Source organism: Erpetoichthys calabaricus, chromosome 16 (genome assembly GCF_900747795.2).
Source record: "Erpetoichthys calabaricus chromosome 16, fErpCal1.3, whole genome shotgun sequence".
NCBI lineage: Eukaryota > Metazoa > Chordata > Cladistia > Polypteriformes > Polypteridae > Erpetoichthys > Erpetoichthys calabaricus.
The window spans coordinates 52,845,981-52,866,504 of record NC_041409.2 but is presented as its reverse complement, the minus strand read 5'-3'; the positions used below and the strand labels follow the sequence as shown (position 1 = coordinate 52,866,504).

The 20,524-nt window shown below is 39.5% G+C and overlaps 1 protein-coding gene across 1 annotated transcript in view; it reads left to right on the top strand.

Annotated features, from left to right (window-relative positions):
• The first annotated feature begins 7,833 nt into the window (after positions 1 to 7,833).
• The window catches only part of zfyve1 (zinc finger, FYVE domain containing 1), a 46,318-nt gene continuing 33,627 nt past the window's right edge, over positions 7,834 to 20,524 (top strand). Inside the window, exons 1-2 of the mRNA XM_028821238.2 lie at positions 7,834 to 9,254; positions 10,430 to 10,934. Coding sequence (XP_028677071.1) covers positions 8,772 to 9,254; positions 10,430 to 10,934 — 988 coding nt within the window. The 5' untranslated portion in view covers positions 7,834 to 8,771. The remainder of the gene's footprint in view (positions 9,255 to 10,429; positions 10,935 to 20,524) is intronic.

The following is a 20,524-nucleotide window of genomic DNA, read 5'->3' as shown; positions in this document are numbered from 1 at the left end:
ACCAGAAGACTGGCGTCTTTTTATAGACAGCTCCATTAGAAGCTTGAAATGTGTTCTCTTGCACAATGGTAACCATTATGCGTCTCTTCCCATTGCTCACTCAACAAAACTTAAAGAAGAATATGAAAATGTAAAAATCGTATTACAGAAAATCCGTTATCATGAACATCAGTGGTTGATTTGTGTTGATCTGAAGATGGTGAACTTCTTGCTTGGACAGCAATCTGGATACACAAAATACCCATGCTTCTTGTGCCTCTGGGATAGCAGGGCAAAGTAAGATCATTGGACAAAAGTGTCATGGCCTACAAGGGAAGAAATGATTGTTGGTGCTGCGAATATCATCAACAAGCCGCTGGTGGACAAGAACAAAATCATTCTCCCACCGCTTCATATTAAGCTAGGATTGATGAAGCAGTTTGTTAGGGCTTTGGACAAAACGGGTAATTGCTTCAAGTACATTTGTAGATCATTCCCTGGACTGAGCATGGAAAAACTAAAAGCTGGAATCTTTGATGGTCCTCAGATTCGTAAACTCATGAACGATTCCAATTTTACCAAATGCATGAATGACACTGAGGCTTCGGCCTGGAAGAGTTTTGTCTCTGTTGTGAAGAACTACTTAGGTAATCACAGAGGAGACAATTATGAAGAATTGGTGCAAGATATGCTTGCTAACTTCAGAAATTTTGGGAGTTAATATGAGCATAAAGATGCACTATCTCCATAGCCATTTAAACAGATTTCCAGATAACCTTGGAGACTTCAGCAAGGAAAAAGGCGAGAGGTTCCACCAGGATATGAAGGTGATGGAGGAGAGATATCAAGGCAGATGGGACATACACATGATGGCAGACTACTGTTGGAGTCTCCAACGTGATTGTCCTGATGACACACATAAAAGGAAATCGCATAAACAGCGTTTTTTGAAGCATTGACATTAATAACAATTAATAACTAATTAATACTGTATTAATTAATCAAATCATACATAACTTTTTTCCTGTCACTAGTAGATGTTTTTAATTTCTTTCTTGTATGATGTTAGACTGTTTACTTACTAGTTGTAACTAATATAAAAATATTGTTGCAATTCTGAATGCTTTTCAAACGTGTTGCGTTAATCTATTAATTAACTATTAAATATCTCAGAATCTAGAGCCAATCTGGCAAAACCAAAGTCATATTCTTAATCAGCACCATAAACTTAATATAAAACGGTTCAGACATCGTTGGCACCAAAATCACTGTATACCAGTGATTATAATAATAAAATCAGGGACGGATCTGCAATACCTGTATAATCGTACTAGGTGGTCGTACACTTATGGAGATATCTGTTGGCAAACCCAATAAAGGCGTCATAAGCATTTGCTTTACAAAGATTAAACATCATCAGCGACAGTCATGAATCTGAAAGGAACCTGTGTCCCCCGAGCAGTGTGGAGAGCGTTACCTTTAAAAGTAGCTTAGTTATATTACGCATTACTGTACTTACAAAAAAGTAACAAACATTATATACTTATTACAAAATGCAATGTGTTGCTTTTGCATTATTTTTTTCTTCTTTTGCATGAAAAACTGAACATTTGACTTGCCACCATTTGTTATTACCCATATATGAAACTGACCATAAGCACAGCCAAAGGTGTGTTCTTGTGTTTTATTAATACGTTTTGTCCTTAATGTGCTGTGAAGTAAATCACCTTCATGCCTTTTAAACATCCCCGACCTGTGTCCTGATGGTCTGTAATATGAACATCAGCCACTGTATCACCCAATCACACTGTTTTTAACATATCTGTTGAAGACAGCAGTAATTAAACTAAATTGATGCTTTATTAATATGCTTATGTTACAAGATTAGAGGCAGCACACTTTTTTGCTTGTCTGTACAACTGAACCCTGCAAACGATAAACTGGTACGTGTATTTCCCCCACTGCCGGTGGATAATAACATTTACTATTTCAATAAAACGAGTAGTGCATTAGGTTTGTTACTTTAAAATGTAATCAAACTACATAATGCACATTACTTTTAATGTACTATACCTGAGATTGAGCTGCTAAACTTGGCACTGTATGTTCAGCTCATAAATATAAATTTAGTATACTCAAAAATACAGCTTATTTCAACCACGAATGATGCGTTTATCCAAATATTTGCCTCAAGAACATTCAGCTTTGTGGACGCTTCTACCATTTTCAAACTGTAGCTTCTGGATGCGTGTGTGAAGCTAACAGATGTGCAGGCCAGCAGATGGCAAAAGACACACGCAGATTGGGAAATCCTTAATTGTAACCCTGTCATTAGTTTACTTGACCAAAAAGGTGTTATCCTAGTGGCTTTTTAGAAACTGGGTTTCTATGAATAAGTGGGTTATTAGAGTGCATGAAAATGCACTGATAGACGTTTCCATTGGGATGGGGTGGCTTCAGGTGATCTTTGGTGCTCAGCCCCTAATTCCTCCAACTCTGATCTTCATTGAGCAATAATAAATATAGCAACCTCCTTCAAGACTGCACAATTTGATGGTCATATTTTTATTTTTGCCCAAGGCAGCAAAAAAGCTACAGCTTGTACTGAATTAAATAATAATGCATGTTAATCATATAGCAACTTTCCCATGCTCAAAGCACTTCACAGATAGATAGATAGATAGATAGATAGATAGATAGATAGATAGATAGATAGATAGATAGATAGATAGATAGATAGATAGATAGATAGATAGATAGATAGATAGATAGATAGATAGATAGATAGATAGATAGATAGATAGATAGATAGATAGATAGGAAAAGCACTGTATACAGATAGATAGAACTTTATTTGTCTCTGGGGGAAATTTGGCTTGTTATAGAAGCTCTTTAAATTAGTAGATACAGTACATAAATAATGTAGGTAGATAAGTAAGTAAATAAATAAATATACACACACTTTGGCCTGAACATATACCAGAATGACTAAAAAAGGAAAATAAAAATAAAAAGAAGGAAAAACGTCTGACTTGGCTTTCACAGTCCAAGTGAGGCCCTATACAGCAGTATTGCTGTTGGTATGAAGGAGCCCCAGTCGTGTTTCTTGACACATTTCTAATGAATGATTCATTGGCTGAAAGTCCTCAGTGTTAGTGTGTCAGAGAGAGGATGTGCAGCCTTGTTCATAATGGCACTCAGTTTTGTTTTAATTCACTCTTCCACTACGACCTCCAGGGGGTCCAGAGTGTGTCCCATTACTGAGCCTGCCTTCTTAACGGAGTGGTGGCTCTGAGGCTAGAGATCTGCACTGGCAATCGGAAGGTTGCCGGTTCGAATCCCGTAAATGCCAATAGGGACTCTGCTCTGTTGGGCCCTTCAGCAAGGTCCTTAACCTGCAATTGCTGAGCGCTTTGAGTAGTGAGAAAAGCACTATATAAATGCAAATAATTATTATTATTAATTAGTTTGTTGATTCAGTGGGCCTGTCTTGAGGTGATGCTACCAGCCCAGCACCTGGCTGTCATAGAGTTGTAGAAGATGCGAAGGATGTCACTTCCCACATTAAAGGAACAAAGTCGCCTAAGGAAACAGAGCAACAAGGCATATACAACATTGGAAAAAAATTCTTCTTCTTCACCTTTGTTTATTGGCTGCTCCCGTTAGGGTAGGGTTTGCCACAGCGGATCATCTTGTTCCATTTCTTCCTGTCCTCATTCTCTTGCTCTGTTACAGTCATCACCCGCATGTCCTCTGTCACCATATCCATAAACCTTTGCTTAGGCCTTCCTCTTTTCCTCTTCCCTGGCAGCTCTATCCTTTGCATCCTTCTCCCAATATACTCATCATCTCTCTTCTGTACATGTCCAAACCAATGCAATCTCAACCTTTAATTTCCTCATAAAACACTAATTAACAATCTATACAAAGCTTTGTGAATTGTGCAGAAAAACATTCCATGTGACTGCAACTACAAATTACTTCACTGTTTCAGTTTTACTTGGATAGCAGTTACACCATCTTGTATATTTTGTAGATTTTATTTTGTAGCCTTTTAGATACCCAGTACAAGCTAGTCAAAACTCTGGGGGGAGACATACGCAAAACACACACATACACAAAAAGTCAGCTACTCACCCTCATAGGGCCCTTAACCTTTCAGTTCTTGTCTGTAGTACTTGCTGCATCAGATATTGGGTCCTTTTAAACAGATAACACAGCCTTGCATTAGTCATTTACAAAGTTTACACTTGCTCTCACTCTTTTCTTTGCTTGACATCCAAAATTAATCCTTCTTCCAGCACTACCACCATCTTCCAGTGACCAGTCCCACCACACCATCTTTACTGAATGTAAACCTCCTACCACCTTAACTGGTATAGCCAGTGAGGAGTCCACCAATGCCCATCAGTATCTGTTGTTCAAGTGAGGAGACAACTGAGGGGGCTACACACAGGAAAAACCACAAGACCAAAAGGAGTCAGTTTTTGAGTTTTATAGGCCTGTGCTGACCATCTTTGTGGTGTCTTCTGTCACCTGTTCAGTCTGTCCCTAAAGCTCCAGAAGGTGCTGCTGCTGTGGAAAAAATCCTGCATTATTCCTGTTCCAAAGAAGGCAGTCATCTTTTCACTTAATAAGTACAGACCAGTGGCACTTACTGTATGTCTCTTTTTATGTTCAGCCATGTCAGAAGTTGTCTTTCATTTTAGTTTTCTTTCTTTTTAATCATTCTGGTATGTATTTGTTATTTGTTATTTATTTATTTTTTAACTTTTGTAAAATATAGTGACTTTTATCCATCCATTTATTTATCTGTTATATAGTGCCTTTTCTATCTATCTATCTATCTATCTATCTATCTATCTATCTATCTATCTATCTATCTATCTATCTATCTATCTATCTACAGAGAAATTGAGATATAGATAACATACATATGTAGAAAGAAACAGAGAGAGTAAAAGGGGCTTTTATGTGTCTCCTTAACCTAAAATGAATAGCAGCAAAAGTCTCAAGCAAGTGAGTTTTTAATAAAAAATAAATAAATGAAAAATAAATTAGAGATATGCAATGGAGAATAGTAAATATCAAATAAAGAAATTGAAAGCACCAACCCCTGCTGTCCACCTAGGCCTGTCTTTACCAAATTTTCTGTCCCTGTGTAACCACTTGAGAGACTGATCCACTGTCCAGGACACTGTACTCAAGCACTAACGACAATATACTGTTTTGTCATAAACCTTTTCTGACCAGACTTTCTCTACTATGGCTGAGTCATTGCTGTAGGTCTCTTCCCGACTCTAAGCTCAAACAAGGCGCAGCTGTTAAAACCTCTTCAGAAATATTTTCAGGGTCAGCTGTCTCTAGCAAGTTCTTAGGATATCCTACATGAGCTCCCTCTGGTGGCCATACATTTTCCTGCATCCATGAATCCCTATACTGTACCCCTATGATGGAGCTGATTGTTTACGGCTGTTTTTTAAATGTGTTGGTTACAGGACTAATTTGCCTTATAATAATAATAATACATTTTATTTATATAGTGCCTTTCCCATGCTCAAGGCACTTACAGAATATAGTAAAGAACGGCAGCGTATACAGTATATAGCATTGTACAAACCAGATACATAAATAAAGAAGATTAAGACAGTGAATTCTGAAAAAAAAAGACAACATAATTGATGGTCTAGCACACACACATACAGGTTACATGAGCATCTTGACAGAGAAGTAAACTGAGAGAAGGGTAATAATAAAGTCAAGTAGAGCTAAAAGCCTTCCTGAATAGATGAGTTTTGAGTTGTTTTTTAAAAGAATTCATGGAGTCAGCTGACCTGATTAATTTTGGTAGGTCATTCCAGAGTCTGGGCGCTATACAGCTGAAGGCCCTGTCAGTCATGGAGTGTAGATTAGTATGAGGTACAACAAGATTTCCAGAATCAGAGGACCTTAGTGGGCGGACAGGCACATAGTGATGGAGAAGGTCACTGATGTAGTTTGGCGCGAGGTTATTTAAGGCTTTGTAGGTTATTAGTAGGATTTTATATTCGATTCTGTAAGACATAGGGAGCCAGTGAAGACGGAGCAGGATGGGTGTGATGTGCTCGCTGCTGCTGGTTCGAGTAAAGACTCTTGCAACTGAGTTTTGAATAAGCTGGAGCTGTGATATAAGATTAGAAGGGGCACCTGCCAGTAGGGAATTACAATAATCGATGCGGGATGTGATAAAAGCATGGACAAGTTTCTCAGCATTAGAGAAGGAGAGGAAGGAGCGAACACGGGATATGTTATGGAGGTGAAAGTAAGAAAGTATGATCTATCTATCTATCTATCTATCTATCTATCTATCTATCTATCTATCTATCTATCTATCTATCTATCTATCTATCTATCTATCTATCTATCTATCTATCTATCTATCTATCTATCTATCCTTAGAGCACAAAATAAGGACATAGTCTCAGGGAAACCTACTATAAATGTAGAAAAGCACAGAAACTTGTTCCTTGTCGTCAATGATACTCAGGAAAACAGAATGATAGAGGGAATAGTCTGAAAACAGAAGAATCATCACTAAGGAGAAGCAGAAGTGAAATTGACTCAATGGCAGGCAATCATTTTCACTTTCACCATTACTGTTCTCATAATACTAAAAACAGTATATTAATACCAATGATGGGTGAGCAATTTGTTCTCATGTTATTAAATAAGTAATTTCACCTAGCAGTGCTCCCAAAATATGGAAATAGTTGGACTGCAAGCTTTTTTTTAGATATCAGTGATAGATAGATAGATAGATAGATAGATAGATAGATAGATAGATAGATAGATAGATAGATAGATAGATAGATAGATAGATAGATAGATAGATAGATAGATAGATAGATATGAATGACGCTATTTAATGATATAATGATAAATGCACAGACAGACAGAGGGATTTATCAATTGTTCGATCAATTTGAAAGTAGTTTAACCAGAAACCAACACATTTATGCTTGATCATTTCCATCTATTCTTTATATAAATCCATTGTATCTCTGTAGTGTTGCAGAGCACTGGCACTTTTTAAAGACCAACTAAAATTCAAAAATCCAAAAGTTAACCCCTAAACCTAAGCCTTTCAATTGAAAAGGTAAGATAAATCCAATAAGGAAACCCCTGCAAACACACAAAAACATCCAAACTCTACCCAAAAAGCCTAAGAAGAAGGACCGAAACTCCCTGGATCCCCATATTCTAAATATATATATATGCAATATGCATTGATTTTAGTAGATCAAAATTGCTTCACATGGTATTGGATGATTGTCCTTATTTATAGTGTTTATGAAACAACTTTCATTTTGCATCCGATCTTTGAGGTTAGGTAAAAAATTGCATGTGTTGAATTATGAAGTCAAAAGGACAGGTTTACACAGTATTAATGCCACTTTTATGTAACAGGGGGCGATTTCTAGTAGTAAAATGTTACTTGCCCCTAAGAATTCTGAGATTAGATCAAAGGAGAGAAACTTACAGCCTATTGATTCATCCCCTTCAGAATGTCCAGATTTTTTTTTTTTGGACTTCGGTCATCATCTTTAGCGCAGTTTCTGTTGTGTTTATCTTAAGTAGAGTTCTCGGGAAGCTAAACATTAGCCTCAATGCTAACTTCGGGATTTAGTGTAGTCCCTAAACCTGTTAATCACTTCGTTCTATGAAGCAAAAAAGACTCCTGTTCCCAGCATGCATATGCTCTAGTTAAAGCACTCTGCTTCCCAGCATGCACAACTCCAACCGGTAAGTGGTCTAAGCCGAGGCACTCTAAGGACTCCATTCCCCGACAGGCACCATGTAGTAGGACGAACAGCTTTAGCCTTTGAACTGTGACCTGCGACTGAAAATAACCTCTTCAGCTGATCGGGCTGGATGATCGAGCAGGGAGGGGGCTGCGGTAACTGGGTTCTTGTGGTCTTTTCTTTTTGTTTTCAGCTGGAGTCGAACCACTGTTCTAAGAGAATCAAGCCGTAAGCGATGACGCGGATTCCCTAAACCTTTCGCTGTCTTTCTGCTCGCGTTGTGGCTTCAGCCCGATGGGTACGACGGTGTAAACAACAGGCTCACCCTTCTCGTATCCAAGAGATTGATTAGGGGTCGTACGGATGCTCGTTGTGAACTCGGTGTACTCTGATTGCTTCTGACCCGACGTTTTCCCGTCCACTCGTTTGGTGGTTTTTAGGCTGACCGACCCAAGCTCTTAACGGCTTTCACTGCAGGCGTTTTGTGTTGTTTTGAGATAAAATGAGCAAAGCTTGGAGTGAACCTGAAGGATTGGGGATGTGCGAACTCGGAGCCTGACTTTGACGTGTCAGGTGTGTTATTACCTTGAACGATTGACTTTGCAGATTATTTTGATGTTTTTCGAGTATGGGCAGAGGCTCCAAACGTATATCTTAAGCCCTTGGGCAGGGCACTGCCAACACGGCAACCGGCCATCGTTGCCTTTACGATCTGAACATTTTGCCTTTGGTTCTTGATGTTGAATCGTCCTCAACAGTCCTAAGCGTCCTTTGTTTGTCAAGGTTCATGGTGACTTAAGGCAACTAGTGACGTGTTTTATTAAACTGTGCCACTTGGAAGGCCATTTTAACCTGTATGTTTGTAATAGGTATTTTATTTACACTTGAAATGAAGTAAAACAATGTAAAGCGTCTTACTCTAGTTACCTTTGTTATATTTCTCACCTGTGATCACGATCAGACAGTATATTAATAAGCTATTTAGTCAACAGTATTTTTGACTGTCAGGCAATGAGTGTGTCATCAGGGTCACTGGAGCCAGATGAAAGCACAAAACTTATGTGCCAAGAGAGCTATGCCTGTGGTGGCTCCACTGAAGCCCATTTTGAGTGTGATGAGTGTAAAAGCTTGCAGTGTGATCGCTGTGAGCTGGAGCTTCACCGACAGGAGCGCCTGAGAAACCATGAGAGGATCCGGATCAGTCCTGGGCATGTGCCCTACTGTGATGCATGCAAAGTTGTTGAAGGGGGTTTGAGAGCCAGCGAAAGGCAGCGGGCAGTTGTTCGGTGCCAGGGTTGCAAGATCAACTTGTGTGCTGAGTGCCAAAGGCGAAGTCACAGCAGTACCAACAAAAGAAAGCATCCTCTTAGTGCCTATCCCCCTTGTAGAGCCCTGCCGGCTGGGGCCATGCAGGATCAGGGTGCGGCAGAGAAGAAAAAGTTACTGGAAAGGATCTGCAGTTTCCTTTTGGTGAATGAAAATGAAGAGATTCAGGTAGAGGGACTCATTTTGTTACAATTACTTTGTGTCCATGTCATTGAAAGTTGAGCTTTTAAACCTTTTGTTTCTTCTTCTTTCGGCTGCTTTCATTTAGGATTCACCACAGAGGGTCATCCATCTCCATCTAACCCTGTTTTTTACCTTTATTTCTTCCACACCAACTGCCTTCATGTCCACCCTCCCCACATCCATAAACCTCTTCTTTAGCCTTCCTCTTTTCCTCGTGGCTGGTGGTTTCATCCTGTGCATTCTCTTCCTGATGTACCCCCCATCTCTCCTCGGCATGTGTCCAAACCATCTCAATGTCGCCTCTGTCACTTGGTCACCAAACTGTTGTACCAATGTTGTCCCTTTAATATACTCCTTCCTAATCCTGCCTACCCTCGATACTCTGAGTGAAAATTGTAGCATCTTCAGCTTTGCCAATTCCAGCTCTGCCTCCTGTCTTTTGGTCAGTGCCACCATCTCCTAACCATACAACATAGCTGGTCTCACTACCGTTTTATAGACCTTACCTTTCACTCTTGCAGGTATTCTTCTATCACAAATTACTCCTGTCACTCTTCTCCACACAGTCCACCCTGCCTGCACTCTCTTCTTCACCTCTCTGCTGTCCTCTTCGTTCCTTTGGACTGTTGAACCCAAGTATTTCAATTTGTCTACCTCTGCTCCTTGCAGTCGTGCCCTTCCACCACCTTCCCACTTATTTATGCACATGTCCTCCGTCTTACTCCTACTGACTTTCATTCCAGTGCATACCTCCACCTCTCCAGGTTTGCCTCAACCTGCTGTCTGCTGACCCTACAGATCACAATGAACATCATAATCCACAGAGACTTCTGTCTGACTTCATCTGTCAACCTTTCCATCACCTTCCAAAATGAAAATTCCCATTCTTAACTACCTTTATTTTCTGTAATCGCCACATCCGGTTCAGGGTTATTGTGGTAACAAGCAGAATCCAGCAGCAACCCCAGTATCTCTTGGGGAAGTCTGAAGTACTCCTGGTCCCATTTCAGCAAGTTTGGAGTCTACCTATTGCTCTTCAGATCAAGTGGTTTGCCACCGTCTAGGGCTGCACAGATGGACTACATCTTATCGCAGGTGTGTTGGGGTCTAGTCCCCATAGATACACATTATTACTCTTTTTTTTGTCTTTATTTTTTCAGGTGCAAGGTGAGGAAGACTTTGTAAAAAAGCTAGATTGTCACTCCGAAGATCTCTTGAAAGTAGTGTCAATCTTTGGCAATACAGGGGAAGGCAAATCCCACACGCTGAATCATACCTTCTTTCAGGGACGGGAGGTTTTTCAGACCTCACCAGCACAGGAATCCTGTACTGTTGGGGTTTGGGCGGCTCTGGACCCATTGCATGGAGTTGTAGTGATGGACACAGAAGGCCTTCTAGGAGCAAGTGCTAACATGGGACAGCGTACTCGGCTACTGTTGAAGGTTCTTGCCGTTTCAGATGTTGTAATCTACCGCACACATGCTGACCGTCTCCATGATGATCTCTTCAAATTCCTCAGTGATGCCTCAGATGCTTATCTGAAACACTTTACTAAGGAGCTGAAAGCTACCACAGCTCGATGTGGCCTGGATGTACCCCTGTCCACACTAGGACCCACCGTCATAATCTTCCATGAAACTATCCACACAAAGTTATTGGGATCGGGTGAGTACCAGTGGGATTAAACCTGTAAATACCCAACTGGGGACACAATATTTTGCCTGAATTGATGCTTTCAGGTAGGTAGCTGAATCATTTTTAGAAAGTTGGTTGTTTTGCTAGAAGTTTATATCTCAATATATCTGGTCACTGAAATTTATTTGGACTGACAATAGGGAACTTTTATTTTTAAATGATTAATTTAGAACACTTGGTACATTTCTAATTCAAAGAGTGAAACAGTTCTATAATGACTACACGTGCGGCAGCAATTTTAAATAAGATGGAAAAACTGTAATAGTAATAATGAGCCAAGCTTGAAACCAGGAAGATGAGAATTAAACAAGATGCGAGACAAATCTGTTAATCTGAAGTCTGAGCAAAAGAGTCAGAAATCAGAATAATTCATGCAGCCTAAGCCAGAATACAAGATGTAAATCAAAGTCGAAGACAAGAAAACAATTTGTAGCCAGGGAGATTTTAACAAATGACACTTGAGTTTTAAGTTTTGATAACACTATCTGTAAAGAAGAGTATGACGCTGATTTTTATACTGTCATGGTAATTAAGTAACATGTTGCACATTTCCAGACATTTTGCCTATCAGCAGCCTGGAAAACCTGAATTACAAACGACAGTGCCAGTACTAAAACCAAAGTGGTACATTGGGAAGGCGTATTCAAAAATGAATGTCTACAAAAACATCCTAAATTTTTAAAAACAGACCAGACCCCCTTACATTCCATGACCTAATAAAAAAACAAAATGCCTCCTTCTTTATTTTGAAAGGCCAATAAAAAGGCTCTTAACAACCAAAAAGAATAAAAATAAAACACCTGCAGATCATCATGTCGCATATGAAAAAGGTCCAGCAGATAAGACATAATCAAAAAAGATGTGCCAAGATCAAAAAAATAAATTGATCTGTCAACAAGCCCAATACACTAACCAAGAATTAAGAAATTAAAACAAAGATATTTTAAACAGAGTTCACACTCCTGTAAGTAATCGCATGTTAGCACTGTCCTTTATATAGTCACTCTTAAAATCGGTACTAAACGAAAGAGAAATGCTAAATTCAGAACCCTTGAGTTAAAAAAAAATATACAATATACAGTGGTGTGAAAAACTATTTGCCCCCTTCCTGATTTCTTATTCTTTTGCATGTTTGTCACACAAAATGTTTCTGATCATCAAACACATTTAACCATTAGTCAAATATAACACAAGTAAACACAAAATGCAGTTTGTAAATGGTGGTTTTTATTATTTAGGGAGAAAAAAAAATCCAAACCTACATGGCCCTGTGTGAAAAAGTAATTGCCCCCTGAACCTAATAACTGGTTGGGCCACCATTAGCAGCAATAACTGCAATCAAGCATTTGCGATAACTTGCAATGAGTCTTTTACAGCGCTCTGGAGGAATTTTGGCCCACTCATCTTTGCAAAATTGTTGTAATTCAGCTTTATTTGAGGGTTTTCTAGCATGAACTGCCTTTTTAAGGTCATGCCATAGCATCTCAATTGGATTCAGGTCAGGACTTTGACTAGGCCACTCCAAAGTCTTCATTTTGTTTTTCTTCAGCCATTCAGAGGTGGATTTGCTGGTGTGTTTTGGGTCATTGTCCTGTTGCAGCACCCAAGATCGCTTCAGCTTGAGTTGACGAACAGATGGCCAGACATTCTCCTTCAGAATTTTTTGGTAGACAGTAGAATTCATGGTTCCATCTATCACAGCAAGCCTTCCAGGTCCTGAAGCAGCAAAACAACCCCAGACCATCACACTACCACCACCATATTTTACTGTTGGTATGATGTTCTTTTTCTGAAATGCTGTGTTCCTTTTACGCCAGATGTAACGGGACATTTGCCTTCCAAAAAGTTCAACTTTTGTCTCATCAGTCCACAAGGTATTTTCCCAAAAGTCTTGGCAATCATTGAGATGTTTCTTAGCAAAATTGAGACAAGCCCTAATGTTCTTTTTGCTTAACAGTGGTTTGCGTCTTGGAAATCTGCCATGCAGGCCGTTTTTGCCCAGTCTCTTTCTTATGGTGGAGTCGTGAACACTGACCTTAATTGAGGCAAGTGAGGCCTGCAGTTCTTTAGACGTTGTCCTGGGGTCTTTTGTGACCTCTCGGATGAGTCGTCTCTGCGCTCTTGGGGTAATTTTGGTCGGCCGGCCACTCCTGGGAAGGTTCACCACTGTTCCATGTTTTTGCCATTTGTGGATAATGGCTCTCACTGTGGTTCGCTGGAGTCCCAAAGCTTTAGAAATGGCTTTATAACCTTTACCAGACTGATAGATCTCAATTACTTCTGTTCTCATTTGTTCCTGAATTTCTTTGGATCTTGGCATGATGTCTAGCTTTTGAGGTGCTTTTGGTCTACTTCTCTGTGTCAGGCGGCTCCTATTTAAGTGATTTCTTGATTGAAACAGGTGTGGCAGTAATCAGGCCTGGGAGTGGCTACGGAAATTGAACTCAGGTGTGATACACCACAGTTAGGTTATTTTTTAACAAGGGGGCAATTACTTTTTCACACAGGGCCATGTAGGTTTGGATTTTTTTTCTCCCTAAATAATAAAAACCATCATTTAAAAACTGCATTTTGTGTTTACTTGTGTTATATTTGACTAATGGTTAAATGTGTTTGATGATCAGAAACATTTTGTGTGACAAACATGCAAAAGAATAAGAAATCAGGAAGGGGGCAAATAGTTTTTCACACCACTGTATGTACTGTATACGTTCTCAAAACACCTCAGGAGAGCACTAACAAAATTAAACAAAAACAATGATATAATTGTAAGTTTTGTTTGAGTTACTACTTGTAACTGTTATACCCTAAGTGCTATTCTGTTAATGCAAGAGTTCACTTCAGGTCAGCATGTATCAAACTGCACACAACTCTATAGCAGGATCATTTTTACTTAGCCAGAATGTTGTAAGTTCAGCCTGTGGGTATGGAGGACATTTCTGAGCATAAGTGGAATCGAGCTTTCAATAGTGATATGTGAAGTTGATCTTGATAGAGAAATTGAGTCCCATGCTGGTCAATAAGGGTAAATGAGAGGCAGGTGCAAACACCGATATGAATGAGTATAAAAATCAGCTGAGGATATGAGATACGACTAACAAGGACTGCTCTACAAATTCTCTGCAGGCCACAGGAAGATAGAGAGGTGAGGTCACCACGCAGGTGGCACACAGATGGCGCTGCTGCTTTGCAACAAGAGGTTGTGGTTTCGCTTCCCTGGTTCTCCCTGCTTGGAGAGCACTTTGAATAGTGAAAAAAGCGCTATATAAATGTAAAGAATTATTATTGATATTATTATTACTATTATTGAGTACAATTGTGATCAACACACAGTGTGTGCATGCTGCCCTGTGTTGAAGAGGCACTCCAAACTAAAGAGCCCCCATTATATAACATGACTATATTCAGTTGTGGTGTGCCCAATGAGAGAGAGCGTGAGAGTGCTGTAATAATTATTTTTGGATTTTCATATGGGGCAGATTAAGTCTAGTGAAGCCGCCATGGTCCACTTCTATTTATATAACTATATCTAAAAATAAATCCAAGTATAAAAAATAATAGTAACCTCTCTCTTTTCCATTTAGTCACTTAAAACATAAAATTGATTGAAGAAAAATGCATAAATTATAACATTATGTGTAACAGAAAATACCCAGAAAAATACATAGGCACCCTTTACATGAATTCAGTTGTTTTTGTTGAAAATAATCAAACTCCTCCCCAGTGGCATTATCTTACACATACTGGAATAACTGGAAATGGAATAACTGGAAGTGACTTTACATTAACCAATCATGTGTGATTGTGTCTAAAGAGGTATAACTAATGAAATTCTTCTGTCTTCTACTACAGAACTCTTCTATATAACCATCCATCCATCCATCCATTTTCCAACCTGCTGAATCCGAACACAGGGTCACAGGGGTCTGCTGGAGCCAATCCCAGCCAACACAGGGCACAAGGCAGGAACCAATCCCGGGCAGGGTGCCAACCCACCGCAGGACACACACAAACACACCCACACACCAAGCACACACTAGGGCCAACTTAGAATCACAAATCCACCTAACCTGCATGTCTTTGGACTGTGGGAGGAAACCGGAGCGCCCGGAGGAAACCCACGCAGACACGGGGAGAACATGCAAACTCCACGCAGGGTGGACCCAGGAAGCGAACCCGGATCTCCTAACTGCGAGGCAGCAGCACTACCACTGCGCCACCATGCCGCCATTCTATATAACTTAGAAGTAAAATCTTCACAAAAATTGAATATGCTACATAGCTGCATACCCTTTTCTAAAAACACTGGCATTCTTTTTACTATAAATTACGATGTTATTAAAAATTTGCCTTCCTTGGAATTGTTTTCACTTTACTAGAATACAGGAATAAAAAGAGAACTAACGAGAATGAGGTCTAAGGCCAGGTTTATAGTTCACGCAACGTGACGCGATGCATGCTCCAGCAGACGCTCGTGCTATGCAAGCGTTGTACTGTTTATATTTGTGCTCGTACTTTACATAAATCTGGAAGATTCCACCAGGTGGCAGTGAAAGATATCGTCACGGTGAGAAAACGTTCGGCTTCGCTGTGTTGTGAATTGCCTGAAACTTCCGTTAAATTCCGATGACACCTTACTGCAATATCTCTGAAAAAGATGTTTAATGATTACATCCATCAATACAGGGATGCACCCATTCCAGCTAGCATTGGGCACGAGGCAGAAACAATCCCTGGAGGGGGCATCAGCTCGTCGCAAGGTGAATACAAGTACTCACATACACTGGCGTCATTTTAGTGTCACCAAATCTCCAAGTCTGCATATCTTTGGAAGGAAACCGGAGCACAGTGAGGAAACCCAACAGGAAAACATGTAAACTCCAGGCAGGGATCACAAGGGACGTGACTCTCTGCGAGACAGCAGCACTACCGCTCCGCCACCGTGTCACCCCATATGTGTAATTAATAACAGTATTCATTATTTAAATGAAATTAATGATTTATCTGTAAAATGTAACATACATACTTGAATGCATTTCATGATGAAAGTGATATCAAGAGTTGGAATATCATACATTTAATATTTTCTTTGTGGCAATTGCTGCTGTCAGGTCAGGAGGAAGCCCCAGAAGCACGTAGCGATTAACAACTGGGTCAGTTTTAAGATGACTTTTATGACAGTCTACTTTAATGATAAAATAAACTACAAGATTAAAATGGACATTTCAAGATTAAAGCCGAAATTTCCACTTTATTCACAAAATACAACTTTTCACTGTGTCCTTAATTTTTTTCTCTGTGGCTCAAATACAGTGCTGTACATTCTGTTGTTGTGAAGGTGCAAAAAAAAAAAAGACGGCACATAAGATGGTATGTAAGACTTTTAAAATGTATTGTGTCATCACGATGGGGAATGCGTGACACTTGAATATAAAAGCACATCAAAGCGCGCACATCAATCTCATAGGATCCTCAAAGCGGCTTTCTGTCACATGTACATAGTAAATGGAGACTCTGTTGTCACACTCCAACTTTTATCACTCCTAGCTCCCTGACTTTTTGCTGGGACTGCAACTCGCGCACACATCGTGTTAATTTCTGAGGACCTGCTCAGAGGACGCGTCAAATGAACGCTGGGAATGCAAGGCAGCCATGATGCATACACGTTATGAGAGTGAAGTGTAAATGAGCCCTAAAGACTCACTAGAGAGATCATGAGCAATGGTGATAACCTATGCTGTCTGCATTTTAAGTGAAGAAGATTAGTATGGCCAAAGGCTTGAAGAATAGCAGGTTACAAGGGCAAGAAAAAAAGAGACCAGGAGATGTCAACAAGCAGGGTTCAAAAGCAAAAGGACTAATTGTCTTTTGTCAAAACAAATCCTGATGAGAACTCGAGAAAGCACACACCAAATTCTTTTATAAACATAATGCACAATTTATGTCAATAATCTTGGACAACTTCTATAGTGGAACGATGGCTTAAATTATCTCATCCATGTAACATCATAGGCTGAAACAAGCTGAGAAATAAAATAGCCGATATAAATTTAAATGAGCCCAAGTCAGTATTGGAAAATCACTGTGTTTTGGTGGAATCAGAATGTTTGAAGTTTGTGATATCTGATCTGCCCTACACTGACTTGCGAGGGGCAGAAAAAAAAAAAGAAGAGGTCAAGGAGATTGGCTTGACCTAGTCTAGTTTCTTTGACTAATGCCTATCTTTCTACAGAGGAAAAAAGGGAAACCAAAATTAAGGGGTCTTGAACTGGAACAAAAAATTAATTAATGGGAAGTCCGTAAATAAATGGATTGTAGTCAATTGCAAAGGAAAGGTTTTATCAACAAAACTCAGAAGGGTATTAGCTGTGAGAGGCAGCATTTTAATTCCTTCACGTAATCGACCCCAATGTCATAGCACTTGTGTCCACAATCTTATCAACCAAGACCTGCATCCGGACATAGAATCACAAAATAGCAGCCTTCAACGAAAATAAAGATGGTGTTACAGGAAGATGCTAAAAAATGATCAAATTCATAAGGGGCCTAACATTCCTGAATTTCCAGAGTGAGTTAATTAAAACCGACTTATTATACCAGACCCAGTTTGTTCTGTTTACATGCATTCATAGTGAGAATTCTGGGAGAAATACAAGATTGTTGTTAATTTGCTTCCTTATCTACATAAAAAGGAATTAAAGATTATCTCTTAATATTTTTGGAAAAACATATTTACTAAATCTCTCTATTATAATAAAAAATCTTGGGACGAGACAAGACTTTTTTTCCTGCGATGAGACGTGATCTTTTGAAGAGAGACAGAGAGACACTATCACGTCCCGTGAGACGGTCAGGTCACATCTTACTTACAACCTTTGAAAGCAAGTCCCGTGAGACAGTGACTTTTGCAAGTCACGCCCTACTTACAACCATTTTCAACCAAGACCACAGTTATCTAACCTCTCAGTTGTTGGAATGCTTTTGGCAGACACACTTCCTGTGCTCTCTTTGTGCCAAGAGATTTAACCACGCCTGGGGCCGGAAAAAGACAGAAGTAGAACGTTGTAAAGAATTCAAAAACGTTGGCGTGATACACATGCGGAGCAGGTTAGAGACAATGGAAGTAGGAAAATTCAAAAGTCTCAAAAAAATAATAGTATCACAGCGCAAACAAATGGAAAATATTACTCTGTGAAATAACGGAACAGCGAATAGAGATTGAATAGTGTTTGAGGATGTCTCGGGGAGAAGGGTGAAGCGAGCAGGGGGCAAAGCCCCCTAGTCAACTTATATTTCTGGCTTATCTGATATGTGTGTGTACAATACTAAAAACACGAGGAACTCTGGTCCTGTTGCAGTGACTCATGTGGACACTGGAGCTGTCATTCTCTCAGGAAATCGGCTAATGCAGGGGTGGGCAAAGTCATTCCTGAAGGGCCGCAGTAGCCGCGGGTTTTTGTTCCAACCCAGTTGCTTAATTAGAAAACAATCCTTGCCAATAATTACATTTCATGGCTTGTTAGTGCTTTAACTCTGCTATGTCAGGTCATTCTCATATCCTAGATTTTTTTTCCATTCTAAAGATATCATCCAAATACTTTGAAGTGTAAAACGGATGGGTAATTCTCAATCCTTCACTTTTTTCTCTTCTCTTTCCTTCCAAGTATTTAATTAAACCAAATAGTACACGATAAATACACACAGGTGTAAAGGGTAACAAGCAAAATGAATAACTGCTGGTTTCTTTTGTCATTTGCCTCTTATTGCTAATAAGGAGCAATTAAAAACTGAGAATGCAGCTGTTTAAGACTTAAATAAGCAATAAGGGTTCAAAATCTTAATGAGGGAGATAACTAAAATGAAGCAGAAGATGTTTCTAGTTCAGGGGTGGGCAGATTCAGTCCTGGAGGGCCGCAGTGGCTGCAGGTTTTTGCTCCAACCCAATTGCTTAATAAGAAACCCTTATTGCTCAAGTAACACTTCAGCTTCACTTTAGTTGTCTCGCTCGTTAAGATTTTGAACCCTTATTGCTTATTTTAGTCTTAAACAGCTGTATTCTTGGTTTTTAATTGCTCCTAATTAGCAATGCCATGCAAATGACAAAAGAGACCAGCATTTCTCCATTTAGCTTGTTTTCATTTACACCTGTGTGTATTTATCACGCACTATTTGGTTTAATTAAATACTTGGAAGGAAAGTGAAGAGAAAAAAGTGAAGCACTGAGAATTACTCATCTGTTTTAGACTTCAAATCATTTGGATGATATCCTTAGAAAGGAAAATAAATCTAGGATATGAGAATGACCTGACATGGCAGAGTTAAAGCACTAACAAGCCATGCAATTAAATAATTGACAAGGATTGGTTTTTAATTAAGCAACTGGGTTGGAACAAAAACCTGCAACCACTGCGGCCCTCCAGGACTGAATCTGCCCACCCCTGTTCTAGAGAAGGGGTCCTCAATCACAGTCCTGGAGGGCTGCAGGTTTTTGTTCTCACCTGGTTGCTTAATTAGAAAGCAATTCTTGCCAATAATTTAATTTCATGGCTTGTTAGTGCTTTAACTCTGCTATGTCAGGTCCTTCTGATATCCTAGATTTTCTTCCCCTTTCTAAGGATATTATCCAAATGATTTGAAGTCTAAAATGGAGGAGTAATTCTCAGTCCTTCACTTTTTTCTCTTCACTGTCCTTTAAAGTATTTAATTAAACCCAATAGTGCCTGATAAATACACAGAGGTGTAAATGGTAATAAGCTAAATGGAGAAATGCTGGTCTCTTTTGTCATTTGCATGTTATTGCTAATTAGGAACCATTAAAAGCCAAGAATACAGCTGTTTAAGACAAAAATAAGTGAATAGGGTTCAAAATCTTAATGAGCGAGACCACTAAAGTGAAGCAGAAGTGTCACTTGTGCAATAAGGGCATCTTATTAAGTAATTGGGTTGGAGCAAAAACCTGCAGCCACTGCGGCCCTCCAGGAATGACTTTGCCCACCCCTGGGCTAATGGATTTTGCCTTGCGCTCAGCACATGTCGCTGCTCTTCTTTTTCATTCTTTCATGTCACATTCTTGATCAGTTTCCCTATGCAGTTTGCTGTAGGAAAGATGTGAACTGCTAGCCAAATTTTCTTCTTCACCAGCACGGATCATGTTATAAACTTTCAATTAAGGTTCAAGCCCCAGTGGTTAGTGAGTAATCCTGTGATAAACAGTAACAACCTGTCACATTTTATATATTTAGACATTTGATAAAATTAGGTGAGAGGTCAAAGTAAAGTTTTGGCACTGGAAAGGCTGGGTAAAAGACATGATCAGGTGTGACTATTTTCTTGTCCAGCCAAGGCATCATGAATCTGATTTGGGACCCGAAGATAAAATGTAGTAGTGTTTAAAAAAAACAAAAAAAAACAACAACAAAAAACCCAGCAATTAAACCAAATAATGAAGCCAAAATGCTAAACCTAAAACGCAGTAGAGAAAACAAAAGAAAAGGATCTAAACCAGGAAATCATAGGCTCCTTAGGTTTGTTTACCCCCAGAAAAATGAGTCAAAAATGTA